We start from the raw sequence: 20,987 nt of genomic DNA, 5'->3' as shown, positions 1-20,987 counted from the left end.
CTCTGTGCAAAGAAAGATAAAAATGTAATAATTACATCATAATTACCCTCAACTGATACTGTTACCCAGGATCACCTGGAACAAACCCTCAAAAAACAAGAAATTAATTTAATTTTAGTAGTTTCCATTCAATTCTGAAAGCTTTTATTATAAAACACTATACATTTTATCTAAACCACCACTAACCATTAACCTATTCTGAACCTTGACCATGACGTGAATTTAGCAGATTTAGTGTCAAAATCTAATTTGTACTCTTGACGGCTGCTACCTATAGTCTCATCATCCCAGTGACAGTTATCCCTTTGAATTTGAGAGGCATAAATCCAAAACTCGCTCTGAATGCGCTAAAAAAAGGAAACCGCAGTCTTATATTTCTTCTCATGGTTCTTTGATCTGACATCGGACAAGGAAAGTCCTTCGTTTTACTTGTCAACTTGATGGTGGTGATGCAATTTTTTTGTCCTGCAGGACAAATTGTTTTGGATCTCAGAGAGTCTCTTTTCTCACAGAAAATCCTTCAGCAATAATAATTTACATATTCGTGATGATAGCAGATGACAGGAGGCCTTAATAAGTGTACTGTGTAGGTGTATATGCTGTGTAAACTTCTTCCTCTGCGATCGGTCCCCGGTCTGCAGGTGTGTCACCTGGGGGGCATCCAGCACCTGGTAGACCTGCTGGATAACAAGGTAGCCGAGGTGCAGAAGAGCGCCTGTGGAGCCCTGAGGAACCTGGTGTACGGCAAGGCCACCGACAACAACAAGGTAGCACTGAGGAACTGCGGCGGCGTCCCCGCTCTGCTGCGCCTCCTCAGGAAGACGACCGACAACGAAGTGCGCGAGCTGGTCACCGGTAGGTCTGATTCACCTGCGTGGAAGTTGAGTTGGTTATTCATGAGTAAATACAGAGAATACAATCTGACAAAACAGACAAAAAACAAAAAAATTAACCAAGAAAATGTTAAAAAATGAAACAGATTCACTAAAACGACTGCCTCATGTGTCATTATATGACGTGGCACTGCTCAAGACGCCTACTTTTCCCTTTGAATTCCTGCCTTTATGTCTCATTAAACTAATAAAATCATTAATTAACTTTTCACATGATCATTTTCATGATGCATAAACTGTAAATCCAGTAAGAAGTTCAACCTGCATGTTGTTCTTTAAAGTAAAGGAGATAAAAACAAGAAAGCACTCTGAGAGTGATTATCTCCACCAAGGCTGCACAGTTCTCTCAATTTATTATTTTAATAATAGACACATTCAGAATATATTAATCTGGACATTTGCATGAAAATATACTTAGTTTTAGATCATCATGGGACATGTGGGGCATATTTTTCTTTCAAGTTAGTGCAGTAGTTCATGAGAAAATAGCAAAACTGCCCTGGATTCACAGCAAAGATCATCTTTCTTGGGCCTCATTTTAACTGGTTTTGTGCTAAAAAAGAAAGATATAAAACAAAACTTGTAGAGTCAGAGGTAATAAAAATCAATCAAGCAGGTTCCCAGATATAAAAGTTGTCAACTCAGATCCATCTTTTTATACCTAAAGTGGTAAATTCAGGTGAAAGCAGCATCCACATTGACAAAAACATTTTTCCAAATGCAAAGCGTGACACATTAAAATCTCTCTGTGATATGTGTGTGGGTGTTTCGCCTGCTCGCTTGGTTCATTGGTCGCCCCGGCGTCCGGCTGGCGGCGTGTCTGTCTGTGTTGCCGTCTGACTGGCTGGCAGTGTATTAATCTGTGTATCGGCTGTTCTGTGGGAGGTGAGAGCGGCAGCGGCTTAAACACTCAGCGCGCAGTGTTGACAGAACAGATCTCGGCACAGTCCTCGGGACAGATGCTAAGATAATGTGCTTTGGAAACAGGATGCCGCTGAAAGCTCTGCAGCCACACCACACATACTGTTTAATACCAGGAGATATGAAGCTGCGAGACGGCTCAGATTCTTGAGCAAAACACAGAGCAGACTCCTCATTTTGTTATGAAGCTTTGGGAAAGTTTGTATTCTTACAGCTCAGGTCAGGATGTGGATTATTAAAGCTGCACTTCATACTTTGATGCACTCAAATGGCTGCAGGATGTTTCTGTCTTTGTCTTTTCATCTAAAACGTTCTTTACTGTATCCCTGAATAAGGCACACTAACTAATCTATAGTAATATACCTAAATGTTTAATAAACACACTATCTTTCCATATTTTAAAAGAAAAGGATAGCTCTAGTTTTAATTAAATTCCAAGTCGACTTTTTTCCCACCTGACTAAAAATGTCCCGTAATTATCACTCCTCTCTTTGACATTAACACTTTGTGATATAGACAGATGACATGAATGTATTTTTATATACATTTTCTCTCTTGCAGCTTGCAGATTGGAGCGAGGCTTTAACACTGTTGTGGTTTGATTCACAGCGACGCTAAAAATACGTCAGTAAAAAGTTCTTTGGAAGCCTTTATGATTAATGATTATCTTAATCAGGGTTTTTTTTGTCTTTTGAGTTTTATTTTGCCCTCATCTTTAAATATTTGGGGCTTTTAATCATTTTATTGTATATAAGTAAGCAAGCAAACTTTATTTACATAGCTCTTTTCAAAACAGAAGGTACAAAGAGCACAATATATAAAAACAAGGAGAATGAAGCACACAATCCATAACATAAAGGCAATAAAACTGGAGAGAAAGCATCAGTTTTAAAATTTGCTGTTCAAAGAGGCAATATTTTATAAGCCAAATACTAAATTTAAGTAGAACGAGACCTCTGAAATGGCTTCTAGTGAATTACAACTTGGCACAATCAGTCATGAAACTGCACTTTCCTGAATGGTAATGCTGATTTATAATAAAGATGATTGCATGACATCATACTTGTTTAATTTATACAAAAGTATCAGCTTCTTTGCAGGTCTGAGAAAGTAGGAAACGTAGGAATAAGTCTGAAAAAATGAAGAAAAATGTGTTTTCTTGGCCCATCTAAACAAACATACTATATGTTATTTACCAACTACAATCAACACTCAACATATTAAGCAAAAACAAAGTCCAATCTGCACAAGAAATTGAATTCTAGAGAAACTTTCAGATTATTTGATGTACCCGAATCCTTCTTTATTCTCTCTTTGCACCTGCAGGCGTCCTGTGGAACCTCTCCTCGTGCGACGCGGTGAAGATGACCATCATCCGGGACGCTCTGACCACGCTGACCAACACTGTCGTCATCCCCCACTCGGGCTGGAGCAGCGTCTCGCACCGCGACGAACACAAGGTCAAGTTCCAGTCCTCGCTTCTGCTGCGCAACACCACCGGCTGTCTGAGGTGAGGAACGAATCAAACGCACCCTCGAACGCTAATGAGTCCGTGGAAGAGTTTTGTTGAGTTTTTACTTCTCCATTTATTTTGGATGATAACTCTAATTATCAACGCTTCCATTATTGTGGTTATTTATCAAAGTTAATCATGAGCTTTAATGAACATGTTTATACATATTAATCACCTCTCTGCTTCACATTTACACAGTACAACCATTTACAGTCAAAACTGCCCCCGAAAAAACCTAAAAATCCATTCTCATTTCTTAACAAAAATAGATTTAACAAAGTGCCTCGCCTCCTAAGCCCGTCGAGTTACCAGGCGTACCGTTAGCTCATTACATCGATTCTCGTTTTGAAATGCAAGGATGACTCTTGGATTTATTGGTCGTCTGTGCTGCTGTGTGTGTGTGTTTTTTGTGTCTGCTTTTCATCTTAATGATTCTGTAAAACCACAGCACATAATCACAGCTATATAATCCATCAATACAAGGCTCTGTAATGGAGATTTTATGCAGGCATGAGGTCTTAAGTATGTATTTGTCCACATCGGCAACAGGAAAATGATATCATTGTGTCTTAAAAGTCAAAGCTCAGGAGGAGGGTTTACATTCACAACACAACAGCACACTTATTTTTTCCAACCAGACCTGTCTATGATGTTTTTTTACCAAAGAAAACCAAAAAGAAGTAAGAATACAGCAATCTAACATTGTTAATTCCAGCTTTTTCCAGAGGGAGCAATTTACAATTAAAATTTCACTCTTGACTCTCAGGTGGAGAATATCTCACATTACGTAGCCTAATATCTGTGCTGAGACACTGACTAGACAATCTGGGGAAATTAAAATATCAAGCATGTTTAATAAAGACTGGAACCTCCCAGATGAGGTCAGAAACAGTAAAGGCAGTTAAATAAGAGGCTGTCTAAACCTTTCACCTCAGAAGAAGACGATGAGGCTCCGTAATGACTTTAAAAGCTCATCACGGCCGAAATTGGGCATTCTGTCACAAAGTGGGTGTGATCGTTTCATATCGGAGTTACCTTAATTGCCAGTTTCTGACTTGTTAATAGTGTTCATGTCAACATCTGAGTTGTAATTACGACTGGGAAACCAAACAATCATAGCTTTACATCAACAAAAGTCTGTCATTCAAGACAATTAAACCCAAATTTAGAGGATATACTTGATAAATAAACAAATAAGGTGGCACTACGATGTGACTCAAGGTGGCTGCTTGACTTTAAGTATCCTCAGAAAAGGGGAATATATCCCCCAAAAAAGTCAGGACACACTGCTTTGTCAAGAAACAAAAGTTAAAAAGCCTTCATGGTAGCAGCTACATGTTTAATAAAAGACACACGATCAACTCTGCAGTCATACAGCCGTCTGGAGTTTTCCAATGAAGTGAAAGTCGTAAAAAAAAATAAATCTTTCTCATCTCTTTCATCCATCCTACATGATGTGAATGTAGCATTAGTCTCTTTGTGTTGGCAGAGGAGTAACCACACCTGAAACCAGATTTAATTTTTAATGTTTTCAATATATTCTGACATCCTACAGAAAGACAGTTATTCCTACGCCCAGGGGTTATTTCTCACTGATATCAACATTTGTTACTAAGTGATTAACTCTCCAAAAATTAAATAAAGTGGCTCCATATTTCCCTTTTGCAGCAAACAACAGTTATTTTATTGCCAAGTTGCAGGAAATGTCTCTCAGCGTTTTTTTCCACAAAACAACAATGAGACCAAACAATAGTGTGTTTGGTCTGCAAATAGCTGAAAGTCCCCATTTTCTCAGAAACAGAATACATAATCCTGAGTAATTGTTGATTAAACTTTAAGGACATTTTTCCAAAATCTCTGAATTTCTGCAAACAACCAAATGCAGACAGTGGAGATGCAATACTTCTGTCTGGAAAATAAAAGAGGCAGCATCTGTTAACGATGCTTCACAGTATTGGTTGATTAGCCAACAGCGCCTCTAAATTAAATGAAGCGAACCTGCTGAGTGGAGACTTCCCGGTTCAGTTTCTGCAGACTGGTCTGTTTTGGATGGGTGTTAATCTGTGGTGTCGAGAGCCAATCAGAAACAAGTCAGAGTGTGTTTTTCCCTCAAGACAGATGAAAATAATGGCTTTTTAGAAATGCAGGAACTTCAAATTTCACTCCTCAAACAAAATAAAACAAAACAACTTCATAAACATCTTTCTTCATGTCTATATTTAACTATTGATCATGTATTTCCTCTTATAGTGACTCTGAGCTGCAGGGAAACTACATCTCTGTACACAGAAGCCTCCAGCGTTTCTTTACACTCCAAGAATGACTGAGGCTGTAGATTGATGGTATAGAAATGCATTGTGGGATTTCTGTGCTGTTGTGCAGTCTTCTCATGTCAGCTCTCCATTAGCAGCGGCTGAAGGTTCCTATTGGAGGATCAGCTCCCTCCTTTACTGTATCCGGGCAGGTTTGAAGCCACCCTGTGGGGGAATCCACACACTGCACCTCAGTCTGAATTAATCTGTGGCTCTCTCTCTCTCTCTCTCTCTCTCTGTGTGTGTGTGTGTGTGTGTGTGTGTGTGTGTGTGTGTGTGTGTGTGTGTGTGTGTGTGTGTGAGGAACCTGAGCTCAGCAGGGGAGGAGGCGAGGAGTCAGCTGCGTTGCTGTGAGGGTCTGGTCGACTCGCTGCTTCACGTCCTCAAAGCCTGCGTCAACACCTCCGACTACGACAGCAAGGTGCTACAAAAACACACACACACATACGCAAATGCTTCTGTCACACCGAGTTACTTTAATTCACTGGAAACGTCAACCTCACAAAATTAATTCTTAAACCTAAAACATCTAAATTAACCCTGTGGGGACCTTCCTTTCTGTCACAAGAATGGGAGGTGAGCCCCCACAGTGTGAACAGATTATTGTCCCCCACATTGAAATATTTACAAACTGCTATTAATATGTTTGCTTCTATTGCCATCACATGACATCTATTTCACATCTGTCCATCTGTCTCTCTTCTTGAGATTTCTTTCATTTTTTCCCCCATTAAATGTTTTTTTGGGGGGAGTTTTTGCTTTATCTGGGTCAAACAATCTCAGTACAGAGGTTGATGTATGCAGTACAGATTGTAAAGCCCCGTGAGGCAAATTTGTGCCAATTTGTAATATTGATCTAAATAAAATTGACTTGAAATTGACTTGACTACTAATAATCCTTGTATTGGAAACTCGTAGCTTAACACAGCTACTGGTATTATAAGGTACAGTGTGGATCCTTGTGAAGCAAGGATCTGTTAGCTGTAGGAACAGGTAGGTTTAATGGTTGAATTCCTTCCTTGAAGAGAACATGCTGTTTGTTATGTGATTATCTGATGAGTTCTTGTGACGGGATGTTTATAAAAGACCTGACCCGTGTTTTAGGGCAGATTTTGTTTGTAGAGTCTGGGCGAGGAGGCAAAGTTCTTCCAGTGGTCATACCAAAGAAACTACAATTCACACTGCTAACCTCCCCAATTTTTAACAGGATTGTTCTTATTTTTTCTGCAAACTTGTGCCATTAAAATGATTTGAAAGATGCCACAAACACTCTAAAAGTCCACACATACAGAAGGTTCAAGGTTTGTTTTAATTGACATTATACAATGCAGGATTGCCTGATGAAATTCCGACATAGCCCTGTCTACGCTACACACATAGACAATGTTATTTACAGATATTTAAATATCTTAAATTAGAACAGAATAAAACAATTAATCTGGAAATAAAATAGGACAAAGTATATTAAAGTAGCACTCAAGAAGAAATTAAAAAGTCAGTTGCAAGATATAATACAAATTAAAACTTGGGGTGAAATGGGAGTGTGGGTAGTGCAAAGTAGAGGCTTTAAATTATATGTTAACTGCTAAAAACCCAGATTATCATGAAATTTTCTTTGGATATTTGTGGTCCCCAGTGGATGAATTCTTGTGATTTTGGTGACTCACCTTCGCGTCTAGTGCCAACATCATGTAACAAGTTCCACATTTCTTCAACACAAGTAATATGAAAGTATGTCGAGCATATTGCAACGAAATTTCCACAGCACATTCAAGCTCCCTAAAGGATAAACCCTTTATATTTTGAATCCTAATGGTCAGATATCTTATTGATGCACTGCATGAATTTTTATGTGGATGTTCAGGCTAAAACTTTTGCAAAGATATTAACACTCTTATGTTTCTGTCTCCTGCCTCAGATCGTGGAGAACAGCGTGTGCACCCTGAGGAACCTCTCGTACCGCCTGGAGGTGGAGATGCCCTCCTCTCGTCTCCTCGGCAACCAGGAGCTGGACACCCTGCTGGGCTTCTCCTCCCCGGCCAAGGAGCTGGACTACCTCTGCTGGGGCAAGAGGAGGCGCGGCAGGAAGAGGGGCGGCTGGCCTGACGACAAGGTACAAACACAGGATTCTTGTAAAAATATGGAAAACTGAGGATTATTCCAGGCGTGTTTTGGGAGTTGTTTACCAGCTTTGAACAGGAGTAAATGCAATTATTTACCTCCTGAAAGGTGAAGATAATTGAGTTTTCTCAAGGAACGGCTCGATTTGAACTCCTAATTAGACAGCATGAGAAATGTTTTTGTCTGATTTGTTAAGCTGAGTAAATGTGTTTCCTCATTAAACCAGCTCCCTGGCTTTTAAAATTGTATTGTCTGTCTCTGTTTTACAGCCGAACTTTCAATACCGTACATTGTGCTGTCAGTCCTAATCCATCAAATTTGATCCCTGACTCTAAACTGGTAAACTTTGATGCCTTTCTGGGATGAGTGGAGTCACATTTCAGCGTCTCATAGCAGATTCCTTAATGTCATTTGCTTTTTGAAGTGGAAGCAGGTGGTACTTTTATTTGTAAAAATCCTCTTAAGTAAGAAGAGAAAACCTGAGATCTTAATTTCCCTTAATATGTGGTACCAGATGTCTATTTAGAAGAGATATTTTTGTTTCCATGTTTGCGATGTTATAATTGAGATTTGTTTTGTCTGATTCTATGCTAAGGTAATTGCCAGGCTCTGGTGTCAGATCTCGTAGATGCTGCAGTTCAAATTCAAGAATGACTCGAATTTTAATAGTTTGATCATTAAATGGTTGCTTCAGTTGTAACTGACATTTTAATGAAAAAGGAGAAGGTGATATTAAACATGCAACTGTTTTGTTTGTTTTCTTGAGTCTTAATTTCAGTAAAAGATGGATGTAGCTTCTGTGACGTCACCTAAATGTGTCTAAAGTGACGTTTTGAAGCCTGGAGTTCTGCTTTATTACTCTTCTTATGCTGTATTATCTTCAGTTACTGGTGGAACAAAATCCAAATTTGAATGATTTTAGTTCGAGCCTAAGTGGAGTTGTAACCACCACGGTTGAGTGTGATAAACAGAGATAATGTATCTATCAATGAAAAAAACTCACCCACAAATAGACCTCTCTGTAATCCTTCATATCTTAATAAGAAAACTGCAAACATAAAGATTAGAGGAAGTGAAATTAAGAGAGAGAAACATTTGAGGTTTTCTAATTCACTTCAATACAGTTTGTTTGTAGCCAGCATCTAGTGGATATTAAAGGAACTGCACCTTGGAGCACTTGCATTGGCCTCAGCTTTCAGTTGTTTGTTGCCTTTTTGAGTTTATTTGTTGGAGTTTTGTATTTGGCTTGTTATAGATTCAAAAGGACCAATGACTGGAGAACCAGGGCTTGTAAACAAAAGCCTCATGACTCACTTTCATGAGTTTGGAAAGAGCAATGCAGATTGTTTGAGGACATGGAGTTTTATTTTTTAAATGTCTTTGCGTGGTTCTCTGGTGCCACCAGAGTTACTACTTTTACCTGCACGGTCAAGCTAAACTAAAGTAGGAAGATCTGCAGAGTTTAAAACATACCTGCTAATATATTCTGCATGTTGCTTTGTGTGTTTCGTGCAGTGGGACGGCATTGGGCCGATCCCAGGTTTCTCCCAGACAATGAGGGGAGCAGAGCTGCTGTGGCACCCGATGGTGGTGAAGCCGTACCTCAACCTGCTGGCTGAGAGCTCGAACCCCGCCACGCTGGAGGGCGCCGCTGGATCACTGCAGAACCTCTCTGCTGGAAACTGGAAGGTATGACTCTTCATCTTCTTCTTACAATAGAAAGGCCAAACCAGTTATCTAAGTAATATTAGATTTGTAGATTTCCCAGGCTCATAGGTGAAGATTTTTATGCTTCAGTTGAAATAGAAACTCACATGAAACTGCCAAATTTGAGTTGCTTTGTTGTTCCTCTGCAGCATCCTTGTCATCCTTATTATTGAGTAAAAACATCATGACTCAGATTTTGAAGGATTTTATACCTTACATGCTGTTCTGCAGGATAAAATGGATAAAAAGGCTGTTTTTGCAAAAACGTGACACTTTGAAGCTATAACGATTTAACCTGAAGGCAGCAAAATACATAAAAATCTTTGTGGATTGATATCACACAAAGAGTTATTCAGAAAAATATCCATAAATAGAGTCTACTTTTCACCATTTAACAGCCAGAGTGGAGAGTCAAGTCAACTCTTTCAGCATGAAACTTTGTGCATGTCTGTGTGTGTGTTTGTGTGTCCAGTTCTCGGCCTACATCCGAGCGGCGGTGCGTAAAGAGAAAGGTCTGCCCATCCTGGTGGAGCTGCTGAGGATGGACAACGACCGGGTCGTCTGCTCTGTCGCCACCGCTCTCCGCAACATGGCGCTGGACGGCCGGAACAAGGAGCTGATAGGTTCAAACACACACACACACACACAAACATATCACTCAAACTGTGAAAAGAACATCTTCACACTTTAGGCAGGAACATCAACAGCTTGTTCAAGACAGGTTTTCATATTACATCACAGTGTGTCATAAGTCCATTCATTACAATTGTGACAGAGTGATAACACATCACCCCCTTGTGGACAACACTTGTGGAGATGGTGGAATAATCCTCGTGTTTACTCCTGTATACACACAAATCCAGGACTGCTGCCTTTCAAAACAAACAAACAAAAAATCTTCTAATCTAGTAAAGAGGGATTTCTTTAAAGAGTTGCAGGATTAACTTTTACAATTTCTGTAAAGCAAGGTTTTGCAGGAAGCTTAAAATATTCTTTATTCTGTGTCTCCTCCTGCAGGAAAGTATGCCATGCGGGATCTGGTGAACCGGCTGCCTGGCGGCAGTCCGTCAGTGCTGTCAGACGACACGGTGGCGTCGGTCTGCTGCACGCTGCACGAGGTCACCAGCCGCAATATGGAGAATGCCAAAGCTTTAGCCGACAGTGGAGGCATCGAGAAGCTGGTGGACATCAGCAAAGGACGAGGAAAAGGGTACGAAACAGCAGAAAAACTATATGTAGAAATATTTTTGCAGGGTTCATTCAGGGTAAAGTCTTAGAAATCCATTTGACTGCAAATAGTAATTAAATTGGTTCTTTTCTGTTGTTGTTTATTGTAATTTGGTTATAAAAGAATAGCAGAAGCAGATGATGTACAAATATTTTAGTATATTAAACTTTGAATTAACTTTTATTAAATAAACTTCTGTTTTAATTTAATTAGCATTGTTAATACTCAATTGTTTTTTTCTTCTTTTCTGCTTTAACCTCTGTTTACTTGTAATAAAATGAATAACTAGGAATAATTTGCTTTTGCACAGTTTAGTTGGGGAGTTTGGGGTCTTTCTGTGGGGAATTATTACAACCTTTTGTGTTTTGACATTAGACATTAACAGGATAATATCGGAAAATGATTAATAATACAGACAAACAGTGTAATATGCGGTTTGTGTCCTGATGTCGAAGGTACTCAATGAAGGTTGTGAAGGCAGCAGCTCAGGTGTTGAACACGCTGTGGCAGTACAGAGAGCTGAGGAGCCTCTACAAACAGGTCAGGACCACCAGACGTATCCAAAAAAAAGCTTTCAATTCAGATCTAACAAAATCTTCAACTATTATGTGTTTTTTTTATAGGTATTTGGTGTAGAAATGTCCTCAACTTTAATCACATGAGCAAACATAGTCACATTAACTTGAAAAGACCTGTCGTAGAAATAATTTAACATATTTATCTGTCTAAATATCAACTATTATTGTCATAATATTAAATTCCTGCACTTAAACCTCCAGATCAAACATGACTGAATGATTTTTGTGTGTTCAGGATGGATGGAATTACACTCACTTCATCACTCCCGTCTCCACTTTGGAGCGAGATCGTTACCGCTCACAGCCGACCTTGCCCACCAGCCCTCTACAGATGTCCCCTGTCATCCAATCAGGTGAGAGAGACGGTGAGTGAGGTCGAACTGACATTTGTAATATGTCTAAAACAGATTCCTGTCAGCAAAAGATAAGGAAAATCCATGACAGTAAAGTCATTGTGATGAATTTATTACCATTCTGAATAAAATCTTTTTATATTTTTTTCTCAGGTGGTAGTGCAACATCCTCGCCAGCGATGCTCGGGATAAGAAGACACAGTTCAAATTACCAGAGGGCGCAGTCATCTATGCAACTCGACACGTATTATGGAGACAACAGTTTACACAAACGGCAGTACACAGGTTTGTATTGATTTTTGTGGCGTCCCTCAGGGATCTATGTGTGGACCACTGGTGTTCTTTTCTAACCACTTATTCATACAGAAAATGGATATTAATACACAGATTTGGTGCTTTATGTCTAAAACTCATCTGTTCACCTCTCCTGTCTGTGTTTGTGTGGTACCTTCTACTTTAGGGTCTGAGAAGAAAACCCCATATTTCATTGGGACGTACTCTTCCCAGTCAGGAGAGGATTTGAGAAGGTCCCAGGTAAGAAAAGTCAGCCACAAACGTATTGAATGCTGGTTTGTTTTTCTATTAATGGGAACATGAACTAACGTTACTTGAAAGTAGATAAAAGCAGCATAATTGAGAGATATTGTGCCGACAACCTTTTATGTGGTTGTTTTAGACAAGTAGTAGTCTCCCATGTTAAGAAACTGAATATTTGGAAAAACAAGCAGTTTGAAGAGAGAAAAGGGCTCTTGGACTCTTTACTCTTCTCCATCATTTAATAGACCAAGCAATAGACCAAACAAATAATCAAGAATCAGAATGAATGAATAATAAAAATAATCATTACTTACGGCGCTACTTCTTATTCAGTTTCATGCCTATGACTTTCATCATCATTTGCAAGATTATTAAAGTTATTTCATTAAAATCGTAAAAAGTGTTTCTCAAAAGTGGGGTCAGACACACACTGATATGTATTTGCAATCAAAATGTCTCACTATTTACATATAATATAACATTTTTAGGAGCTCCCCAAAGCAAATATCAAAATTCTGTGAGTCTGACTTCATGAAAATTTTGCAACCTAAAAAGTTAAGCCACAAAAAGTTAAGAAGCAAAATACATTGGTAACATCTTTTAAAAGCATCCACAGCTACTCCGTCATCTGCAGATAGTGTCAGGACACTGTCATACTATTGCAAACAAGTAAACATGATAAAAAAAAGACACTTTCTCCCAAATTTTTGAGATTTTAGAACATTTGAGATTATTTGCTTTAACACTTTAACAAAAATGAGATATTCTTTTGTCAAAGATAATGAAACTACACAATTTAGTTGGGTTATAGTTATGTATGGTGGCACCGCAGTGAAGTCTCAACATAATCACAACTCCAGGCCGATAAATCACATATTTTTCTTCTCCCAGCACCCAGAGCCATTCTACGACGAACCCAACAGGAAGAACTACAACAGCTACAGAATGTACCTGTCGTCCCCACAAGGCTACGGAGAGGAGCCCTACGAGGACGAACCGGCCCACCTGACCCCCTCCTCCCCCGACGGCTACGCCAGCCAGACGCTCCGATTCAAAGCCAACACCAACTACGTGGACTTCTACTCCACCACGCGGAGGCCTTCAAACAGGGCGAACAAGTTCACCGGCTCCCCCGACTCCTGGGTGTAAAAAAAAAACTAAACGGACACCGTGTACGTCTGTGTCTGTGGGTGTTTGTGTGTGGGGAGTGCACGTGGGTGAGTGTGCTGTGTGGTTGTGTGAAAGGTCGAGGATGCATGAGAATGTGTGTGCATCTGTGTTGAAACTGTGCTGAACGACCAGGGCTCGGTTTCCCACGTGCAGCTTTTGACTACGTTAGACCAGATGCTAATAATGCGGATAAATATAAAAATCATGTTTTATTTCGTCCACTTTGACCCACAATCCCTTCACACTTAAAAAAACATATCCTCCTAATATAATGTTTTTGAAGGTGCAGAAGTATGGACGTCTGAAATGGAGCATTTTGACATTTTTGCGATCGCTGTGTCAAGGCGATTGACAATTAACCATTTTTAAGAACTTGCTGGTGCTCTCTTTTTTCACAGTTGCTCTGTAAACAGCAAACAGTGTATGAAAGCAAGTGGAAAAAAACAACTCGATGGAAATCATTTAAAGCCTCTGGAATAAGATGCCTACACGTGTTCAGAAGGAGAGATTTCACACTACATCTGTAGTGACAGAAAGACCCAAACTCACAGCAACAGAACCACGACTACAGAGCCCAGGAGGGGCCATTGAGAACTAATTTGTGTGCTTTCCATTTAGTAATTTGTGCTCTCAATTTAATAATTTGTGTGCACAGTTTACTTAATTAGTGCTCTTGATTTATATATTTTGACTGTTCCCCTCTTGTAGAGGGCATCAAACGCACAGTAAGATTGTTCTGTGCTATTATTGAGGTACACACCATGTGAACATCTGAACATTCCTTGTCACAAATTAAATAATCCGTGTGCACAAATTGTCAAATCGAGAGCACAAATTAGTTTGTTTTATCTGAGGCCCCTCCTGGGCTCCGTACATGACATACATACAGTATGTCCACATATACATATATATATATATATAGAAATATATACATGACTATAGAGTATATAAGTTCTTAAGGCTAATGTGTGAGAAAACTGTTGCCTATTTGCAGTAGTTTCAGACCGAATGTGGAACAAATCATTTGCACTTAATCGTAGGACACTACAATCTACATAGGTAAATAATCACAATATTCATTTTCTAACGTGGTATCAACATTCCTTTGGATATTTTTTGATATGCTTGAGATTTTTTACTCAAGTTTCAGTAGGATTTGAGAGTAAAGTTACGTCCAAGAGTTCAGAGATGATAACTTTTCCACCATTCTTCTCTGACAGTCTCCCATTGGACACCAGTATAAGCCAGACAGTGTGTGAGTTCTCCTCTCACATTACATTGAAATTTTGTTAATATTGCAAAAAGCTTGGATAAAAATGTAAAAATGCTATTCAGGACATATTTTTCCTCATCCATAACCAACATTTTCAGCTTTATCTGCATTATTATGGACATGGCTGTACAGTAGCATCTACTCCATTGTCAGTGAACAGCACAAAGATGGGCCTAGTCAAAAGGTGCTTTTTGAAAAACCTAGCCCTGACTTTGTTGTTTACCAGAGTGTTTGTTAACGTCACCACTGATTTCATTTTTCTCTGCGGTAAAAGTGTGCAGTGTGTTGGCTTTATAACATAAATATCTTCCGCCAGCGTCATCTTGAACGCGAGAGAAAAGGAACTTACCGAAGCTGAGTGTCGTGTAAAAAGATCACACCTGGGACAAATCATATTTACCAATAACTCAGATTATGAGAAGGGATTAACCACACGAGCAGCATGACCATAAAACCACTATGCTGCTCCAAACAGGATAAAAATCACCCAAAAGATATTTTTAAAATATTATTTGGCCCAGGTTCGGAGATGATAAACTTACTCATGAGCATCTTCATTCTCGGGAACCTTTAAAAGACTCAGAGAACCGGAGTAACCCTCCGCTTTTCTGTATGTTGGCCAAAAGTGCAGTATATCATAAAGTATGTGAAATATGTGAAAAAAACACGTGAAAATCTATTTGTACAGATACAATGGTTTAACCGTCCTGTTACATTGTTGTATTCAATATGTAGAACTTTATATGTGATTGTGTGAAGAAGATTTTTCTATTATTTATTGATTATTTTTATTAATTTACTTGTGACCTGACCAAAATACCCCATCTGTCTGTTCTGTCCAAAAACTGATGATGATAATGTGCAATGTTACAGAGGGAAATACTGTATATGTATAGGGATTAAAGATTATATCATGACAAGACATTTTAGAAGTCATGGGCTCTGTTTTCACACAAAATGACAAAAAAAGATGAAAGTTAAATAGATATATCTTTATTAGCTTTAATTGCATCAGTTGTAGGTATATTTAGAGATATGATGCCACAGCCAAAAGAAACAAGGAAACAAACAAAAAAATAATAACATGATGATGAGGTAAATGCGCACAGTGTGTACAAATCACCTCAGTTTGTCCTCCCTGAGCATGCCTTTAACACAAGCTCTAGTCCATGCAGTTACATTCACATCTTCGTCATGTCCTGCTCAGTCAAAACAGCCACGATTAAACAAACAGCTGGCAGCCGGTTTACAATTAAACGTCAAATCAGGGAAGCTGATAATCAGGCTCTGAGCTGTGACGCTCCTCGGCAACTTCTGGGGGCGAACAAAAGCAACAATCCCGAAGCAGCTTCGTGGGAATTGTTGCTACTGAAAATGTCATCTTGCATAAACAAAAGGAGATAATAATGTACATTCAAAAACATGCTCAACTGGCAGCCCAAAGGAAAGCAGCACAGACACTGAATATATCTTCGATTAGCAGGTAAAGTTGTCTCATTAGTTACAATCTTTTGCCTTAAATTTGGAAAGAGGAAGTGGAAGTTACTCTGCAAAACCTATGTGTTAATATCATGATTCAGAAGATGCTAAACAAAGTGTAATTCAGTGGAAGTCTGTTAATTCTGTTGGATGAGATGTTTCCAAAGGCACGAGGTGTGGCAGAGTGAAAAACAGACTTTTTTTAAACCAATCAGATTGTTCTGTCTGCATCTCCGTGTTCTTAAAAGCTCTGATTGGCTGATCGAGAGTTTTACAGAGTGCAGTGCAGAACATTTCAAGACTCTTAGGGCTGTTTAAGGAGAAGTTTTTAGAGAACTAAACTTGTATTTGTTCCTGCTGCAGTCTTCTATCATCACACAACAAACCAAACCAGACTGTAGTGCAGCTCTGTTAGTTCAGGGAACATCTGATTGGCTGGTCAGCGTCCCTGCAGCGTTAAGAGTCACAAAACTTCAACTTATATGTCGCAGGAATTCAAATAATAATTTTTTAGAGGCCTTCTGCAGTTAAATAAACACAGTACAATCAGGACTTTTTTGGCTGTTTGAAGCACATTCTGTTAAAGTTTTCACCTTCTACATCTCAGTGAAAAATATTTCAGCACTAACTTTTTCAAGCTTCCTAGCGTTTGTTTGTTGTTTTTTTTTTAAGATTGTCACCAAAACAGGTAAATGGTAAAATGTGAAAACAAAAACTCCAAAGACAACACAGGATGTTAGTACTGTAATGCAACCGGGGCATTCGTGACCAATCACACTAAGAGTTTACAAGCCATGTGACTGTATGTTTTTGCTGCAAGCGTGACTTTTTGTCTGTAGGAGCTGACTGCATTTCATTTTTAAAATTATTCATAACACGAGCTTTAATCGCAGAGGCCCTGCGTAAGCTGCAAAGGCATTGACTGTTAATCCCAAAAAAGTGAAATTTTTATATGCTTAAATGCTGGTTTAAGATTAAATTATAAATCTACAGGTCCATCTGCTCTAACTGGCTCTTCAAGCATCGGAAAGCAGTAACAAACAGTCGCAATCGTAAATCATAAACAAAATATCGTCGACAGGTCACCTTCTAAACTTGTGGCCTTGATTCTCACCACCTCTTATTCATGTCTTAACCTTAATAAACTCAGGGCCTCATTTATAAATGTTACACTTTATTCTGTTGCATAATTATGACTACAAATGAAACAATCACAGAAAATTGGATCTGATCGATTGTACTGATTGATCATTTTTCCCGAAAAGCACAATTTACTGTAAAGCCGTACGTTTTATAAATGAGGCCTCTGATATCTACATCCAGCAAATTAAATATGTTCACATCTCATATCAATATGTACAGTATGTTTGGATGTTGCTTCTCAGAGCGATGACAGTCTGTCGTGATGGCCTCCGATTGGTGCTCCAAAAGGAGGGGCGGGGCTTGTGGTTCCAGTTGGGGTGGTGGGCATGCGTTGAGTTGCTCATGGTCTGTCTGCAGAAAGAAACAAATCATTTAGTTTTATTTTGATTATTCCAAGAAACAAACACTTTTCATCATGTTCAGTTAAATCATAAACAAATGCATATATTATTATAGCATTTAATGAAAGAAAATGTAAATAAAAGTATACAAATTTAGAGGCAATTGTGATATAAAAATGAAAATAAAGACATAGAAGCAGCAAGTATTTTTTTATGACATAACCTTTTGATATGAACAACAAAAGGATATAAAGACATTTACAAATTTAACATGCTGTCACACTTTATGACTTTCTACAAGGTCCAAAATCTGAAATTTATTCATAAATTAAAGCTTGACTTTACAATCTAGTCACTTTCATCAGATAGAAACTCACAGGATTAACTTGCTGTTGTGGTTTCAGTTGTTGTGGGTGTGGACGCCTCCAGCTCTGATGGAGCTGCTGATGGGGGATGACAGTGAATGATGCCCCGGCCGGATGGGTTTAGCTGAGACACAAACAAACAAGCAGTTATTCATTACTGTGTCCTTTGTTGTCCATCTGTCCAAGTCCTCCATGTGTGTGACTGTCAGCTCACCAATCTGTGAGTATCCTCTCCTGGCCATGTTCTTGGCCCGGACCGCTTCTTTGATGCGGTCCACCTCCTGCTGGTAGCGCTTGCGGTCCCTCATGGAGGACTCCTTGGCCTCCTTCAGAGCGTTCTCCAGGGCTTTGACTCGCTCTGCGGTGGCACGGAGACGCTTCTCCAGCTTGGGCAGCTCGCAGCGAAGGTCTGCGTTGTCTCGGACCAGCTGAACAGAAGGACAGCAAAGTATTTAAAATTGAGCGTACATTTCTGATTTTATGTACAGGAAGTTACACATATCTATAGTGTGTTATATTTACCTGCTTGTGGACCTTGGTGAGCTGTTCCAAGTTATTCTCCAGGAAGGAAATCTTCTGTTTCTGGGCAACGTTGCCAAGTCCCTCCTCACAGTCGAGCTCTGCACTCTGAAAACAGAATACAGGTGAAAAGTTAAACTGCCATTTTCAGAAAAATGGTTCTAAATAAGACCAAACAACAATGTGTGCACAAGTAAAGGAAAGTTGTTTCTCTACTGCAGACATACCTTCTTCACCCGTGTGTTGAGGTCCTGAACGAAGAGCTTACGCAGGTTGTGCAGAGTCTGCAGCTCTTTGGCCTGAGAGAACAAGAAATTAGACACGACAGACATTATCCTCTGATGATATTCTATATTTTAATTTAATGTGACATATCTTTGTTTCTAAATCCAAAAAAGAAAGTTTGAAGTTGTTTAGAAGATTTAAGGAAACCCTTTCATGTAAATGTGTGATGTGTGAGACTTTGTAGCTCACTAAGTTGACAGATAGTTCATAAGTTATAGGTTGAATCCTGATTCTGATGGCAAATTTTAAAGGTCAGTGTTTGAAGAATGAAATGACAAAAATGCATTTCCAATTATCTTGGCCACTAGCTCAATTCTGTGGCTGGGTGTGTTAGGCGGCTACACTTAAATTTTAAGCTCATGGGTTCAATCCCATGGCTCCCAGTGAGTTTTAAGCCAGTCACACCACTGAAGACTGAATAGCTCTGATGAAAACCCTTGTGAGCCAGATGACCCTGTGGCTCACTGAGGTGGCCCACTTCACTCAAGTTTAAAGGTCATGGGTTCAATCCCAGCTCAGTCGGTGAATTTTGAAAGTCAGTCACACTGATGAAGATTGAAAACATCCAATGAAAACCCTGAAATATTGCTTGAATCCTGTGGCTGTCAATGAATTTCAGAAGCTGTTATCCAGAGAAAAGATTAACAAGCTCTGACGAAAAGTCTTACAAGCAGTAAGACTCTGTGGTTCACTGGGTTTGACCACTATGCTCAGATTTTAAAGTTGTGGGTTCGATCCCCAGTCCTTCAGTGACTTTTGAAAGTCATCACTCAGAGGAGAGGTTGATAAGCGCTCAGAGGGAAGATGAGCCAGAATCTTCAGGTCACGAGTCCTTTTCTTCGAACCAGCGACACTGTGATGTTTAATCAATTAAAATATGTTGGAGGAGACTTTGATACATGTCTGACAATAAATGATATTTAAAAGCACAAACGGTTGCACCTGTATCGTCCATGAACAGGCAGGAGACAGACACACTGATGAAGACTGAAAAGCTCTGATGAACATGGTCTTGACGAAGACTTTGTGGCTCACTGTGTTAGGCAGCTTTCATTGAAGTTTTAAGGTTCTGGGTTCAAATCCCCGGTCTCTTTAAGTCATCACCCAGAGGAAAGGTTAGAAAGTGCTCAGCAAAGGGGACGTGGTGGGGACTGGTAGAGAGTTTTTTTAAAGTCAGACACACTCCTGAAGATTGAGGATCCAAGCAGCTCTGGCTTGAACCTTAAAACTTTTGAATAGTATATTTTAACAAAGTGAGCCACAAGGGTCAAACCTTTACCAAGTGCTTTACATCTTAAATACAGCTGCTAACTTTAAACATTCATTGTTCAACTCAGGATTGAACCCACAACCTTAAAACTTCAGTGTTGCTGTCAAACACAGTGAGCTAAAGCTTCACACAGCTGATTGGCTCTGGGTCAAACCCACAACTTCAATCTTCAGTCAGAAAGTCACCACAAGGGTGGGTAACACCCCACTCCACGTAAAACTGCTTGAGTGCAGACACCTGGTTGAACAACCAGGACCAATTTGTCTGTAACACCGGGCAGCCTGGCTGTGAGGTGGTTTGCTTCAGTGAGGCCACATCACTGTCTCCTGCTTGTTTATGGACACTACAGGTGCAACTGTTTGTGCTCTCAACCAAAACATTTGAATTGATTTAGCATTACAGTGTCAAAATCACCCTGTTCCAAGGATGATATTTTTAATTCTGCTGGGGTGGCGAAAGTTACATCAAGGTACAGTGAGATAAAGTTTTACACCGGTTGAAAAACATTTTCATTTCAGGTTTTCTATCTTCAGTCAGAAAGTTACCAAAAGGATGGGTAACACCTCACTACAGGTTAAACTGCTGGCTGTGTTGCTGGTCACCAGACTAGTGACACTGGGAGCTGCAGCCACCTCACAGCCAGGCTGCCCGGTGTTACGGACAAACTGGTCCTAGTGGTTCAACCAGGTGTCTGCACTGAAGCAGTTTTGCGTGGAGTGGGGTGTTACCCACCCTTGTGGTAGCTTTCTGACTGAAGATTGAAGTTGTGGGTTCAACCCAGAGCCAAAAAGCTATGTGAAGCTTTAGCTCACTGTGTTTGACAGCAATACTGAAGCTTTAAGGTTGTGGGTTCAATCCTGACTTGATCAATCAGTTTTTAAAGTTAGCAGCTGTATTTAAGATGTAAAACCCTTGGTAAAGGATTGACCCTTGAGGCTCACTGTGTTTAATTATGCTACTCAAAGGTTTTAAGGTTCAA

The 20,987-nt window shown here is 39.6% G+C and overlaps 2 protein-coding genes across 5 annotated transcripts in view; one reads left to right on the top strand and one right to left on the bottom strand.

Moving 5' to 3' along the window:
• The window catches only part of LOC121892006 (plakophilin-4-like), a 51,562-nt gene extending 36,032 nt beyond the window's left edge, over positions 1 to 15,530 (top strand). For 2 of the 3 annotated variants that reach the window (XM_042404752.1, XM_042404753.1), the window contains exons 11-22: positions 642 to 855; positions 3,141 to 3,324; positions 5,943 to 6,060; positions 7,558 to 7,752; positions 9,276 to 9,449; positions 9,940 to 10,090; positions 10,485 to 10,677; positions 11,151 to 11,235; positions 11,509 to 11,638; positions 11,780 to 11,911; positions 12,087 to 12,160; positions 13,055 to 15,530. In XM_042404752.1, coding sequence (XP_042260686.1) covers positions 642 to 855; positions 3,141 to 3,324; positions 5,943 to 6,060; positions 7,558 to 7,752; positions 9,276 to 9,449; positions 9,940 to 10,090; positions 10,485 to 10,677; positions 11,151 to 11,235; positions 11,509 to 11,638; positions 11,780 to 11,911; positions 12,087 to 12,160; positions 13,055 to 13,312 — 1,908 coding nt within the window. In that variant the 3' untranslated portion in view covers positions 13,313 to 15,530. The remainder of the gene's footprint in view (positions 1 to 641; positions 856 to 3,140; positions 3,325 to 5,942; positions 6,061 to 7,557; positions 7,753 to 9,275; positions 9,450 to 9,939; positions 10,091 to 10,484; positions 10,678 to 11,150; positions 11,236 to 11,508; positions 11,639 to 11,779; positions 11,912 to 12,086; positions 12,161 to 13,054) is intronic. The other variant, XM_042404754.1, reaches the window with a different exon arrangement.
• Positions 15,531 to 15,577: 47 nt separating this feature from the next.
• LOC121892008 (kinesin heavy chain-like) overlaps positions 15,578 to 20,987 on the bottom strand; it is a 28,127-nt gene continuing 22,717 nt past the window's right edge. For both annotated transcript variants that reach the window (XM_042404755.1, XM_042404756.1), the window contains exons 22-26: positions 18,681 to 18,752; positions 18,457 to 18,561; positions 18,149 to 18,362; positions 17,947 to 18,058; positions 15,578 to 17,579 (exon numbers count right to left, since the gene is read on the bottom strand). In XM_042404755.1, coding sequence (XP_042260689.1) covers positions 17,970 to 18,058; positions 18,149 to 18,362; positions 18,457 to 18,561; positions 18,681 to 18,752 — 480 coding nt within the window. In that variant the 3' untranslated portion in view covers positions 15,578 to 17,579; positions 17,947 to 17,969. The remainder of the gene's footprint in view (positions 17,580 to 17,946; positions 18,059 to 18,148; positions 18,363 to 18,456; positions 18,562 to 18,680; positions 18,753 to 20,987) is intronic.

Source organism: Thunnus maccoyii, chromosome 24, assembly GCF_910596095.1.
Source record: "Thunnus maccoyii chromosome 24, fThuMac1.1, whole genome shotgun sequence".
Lineage (NCBI taxonomy): Eukaryota > Metazoa > Chordata > Actinopteri > Scombriformes > Scombridae > Thunnus > Thunnus maccoyii.
The sequence above is the reverse complement of the archived record's forward strand: the minus strand, read 5'-3'. Positions and strand labels throughout refer to the sequence as shown.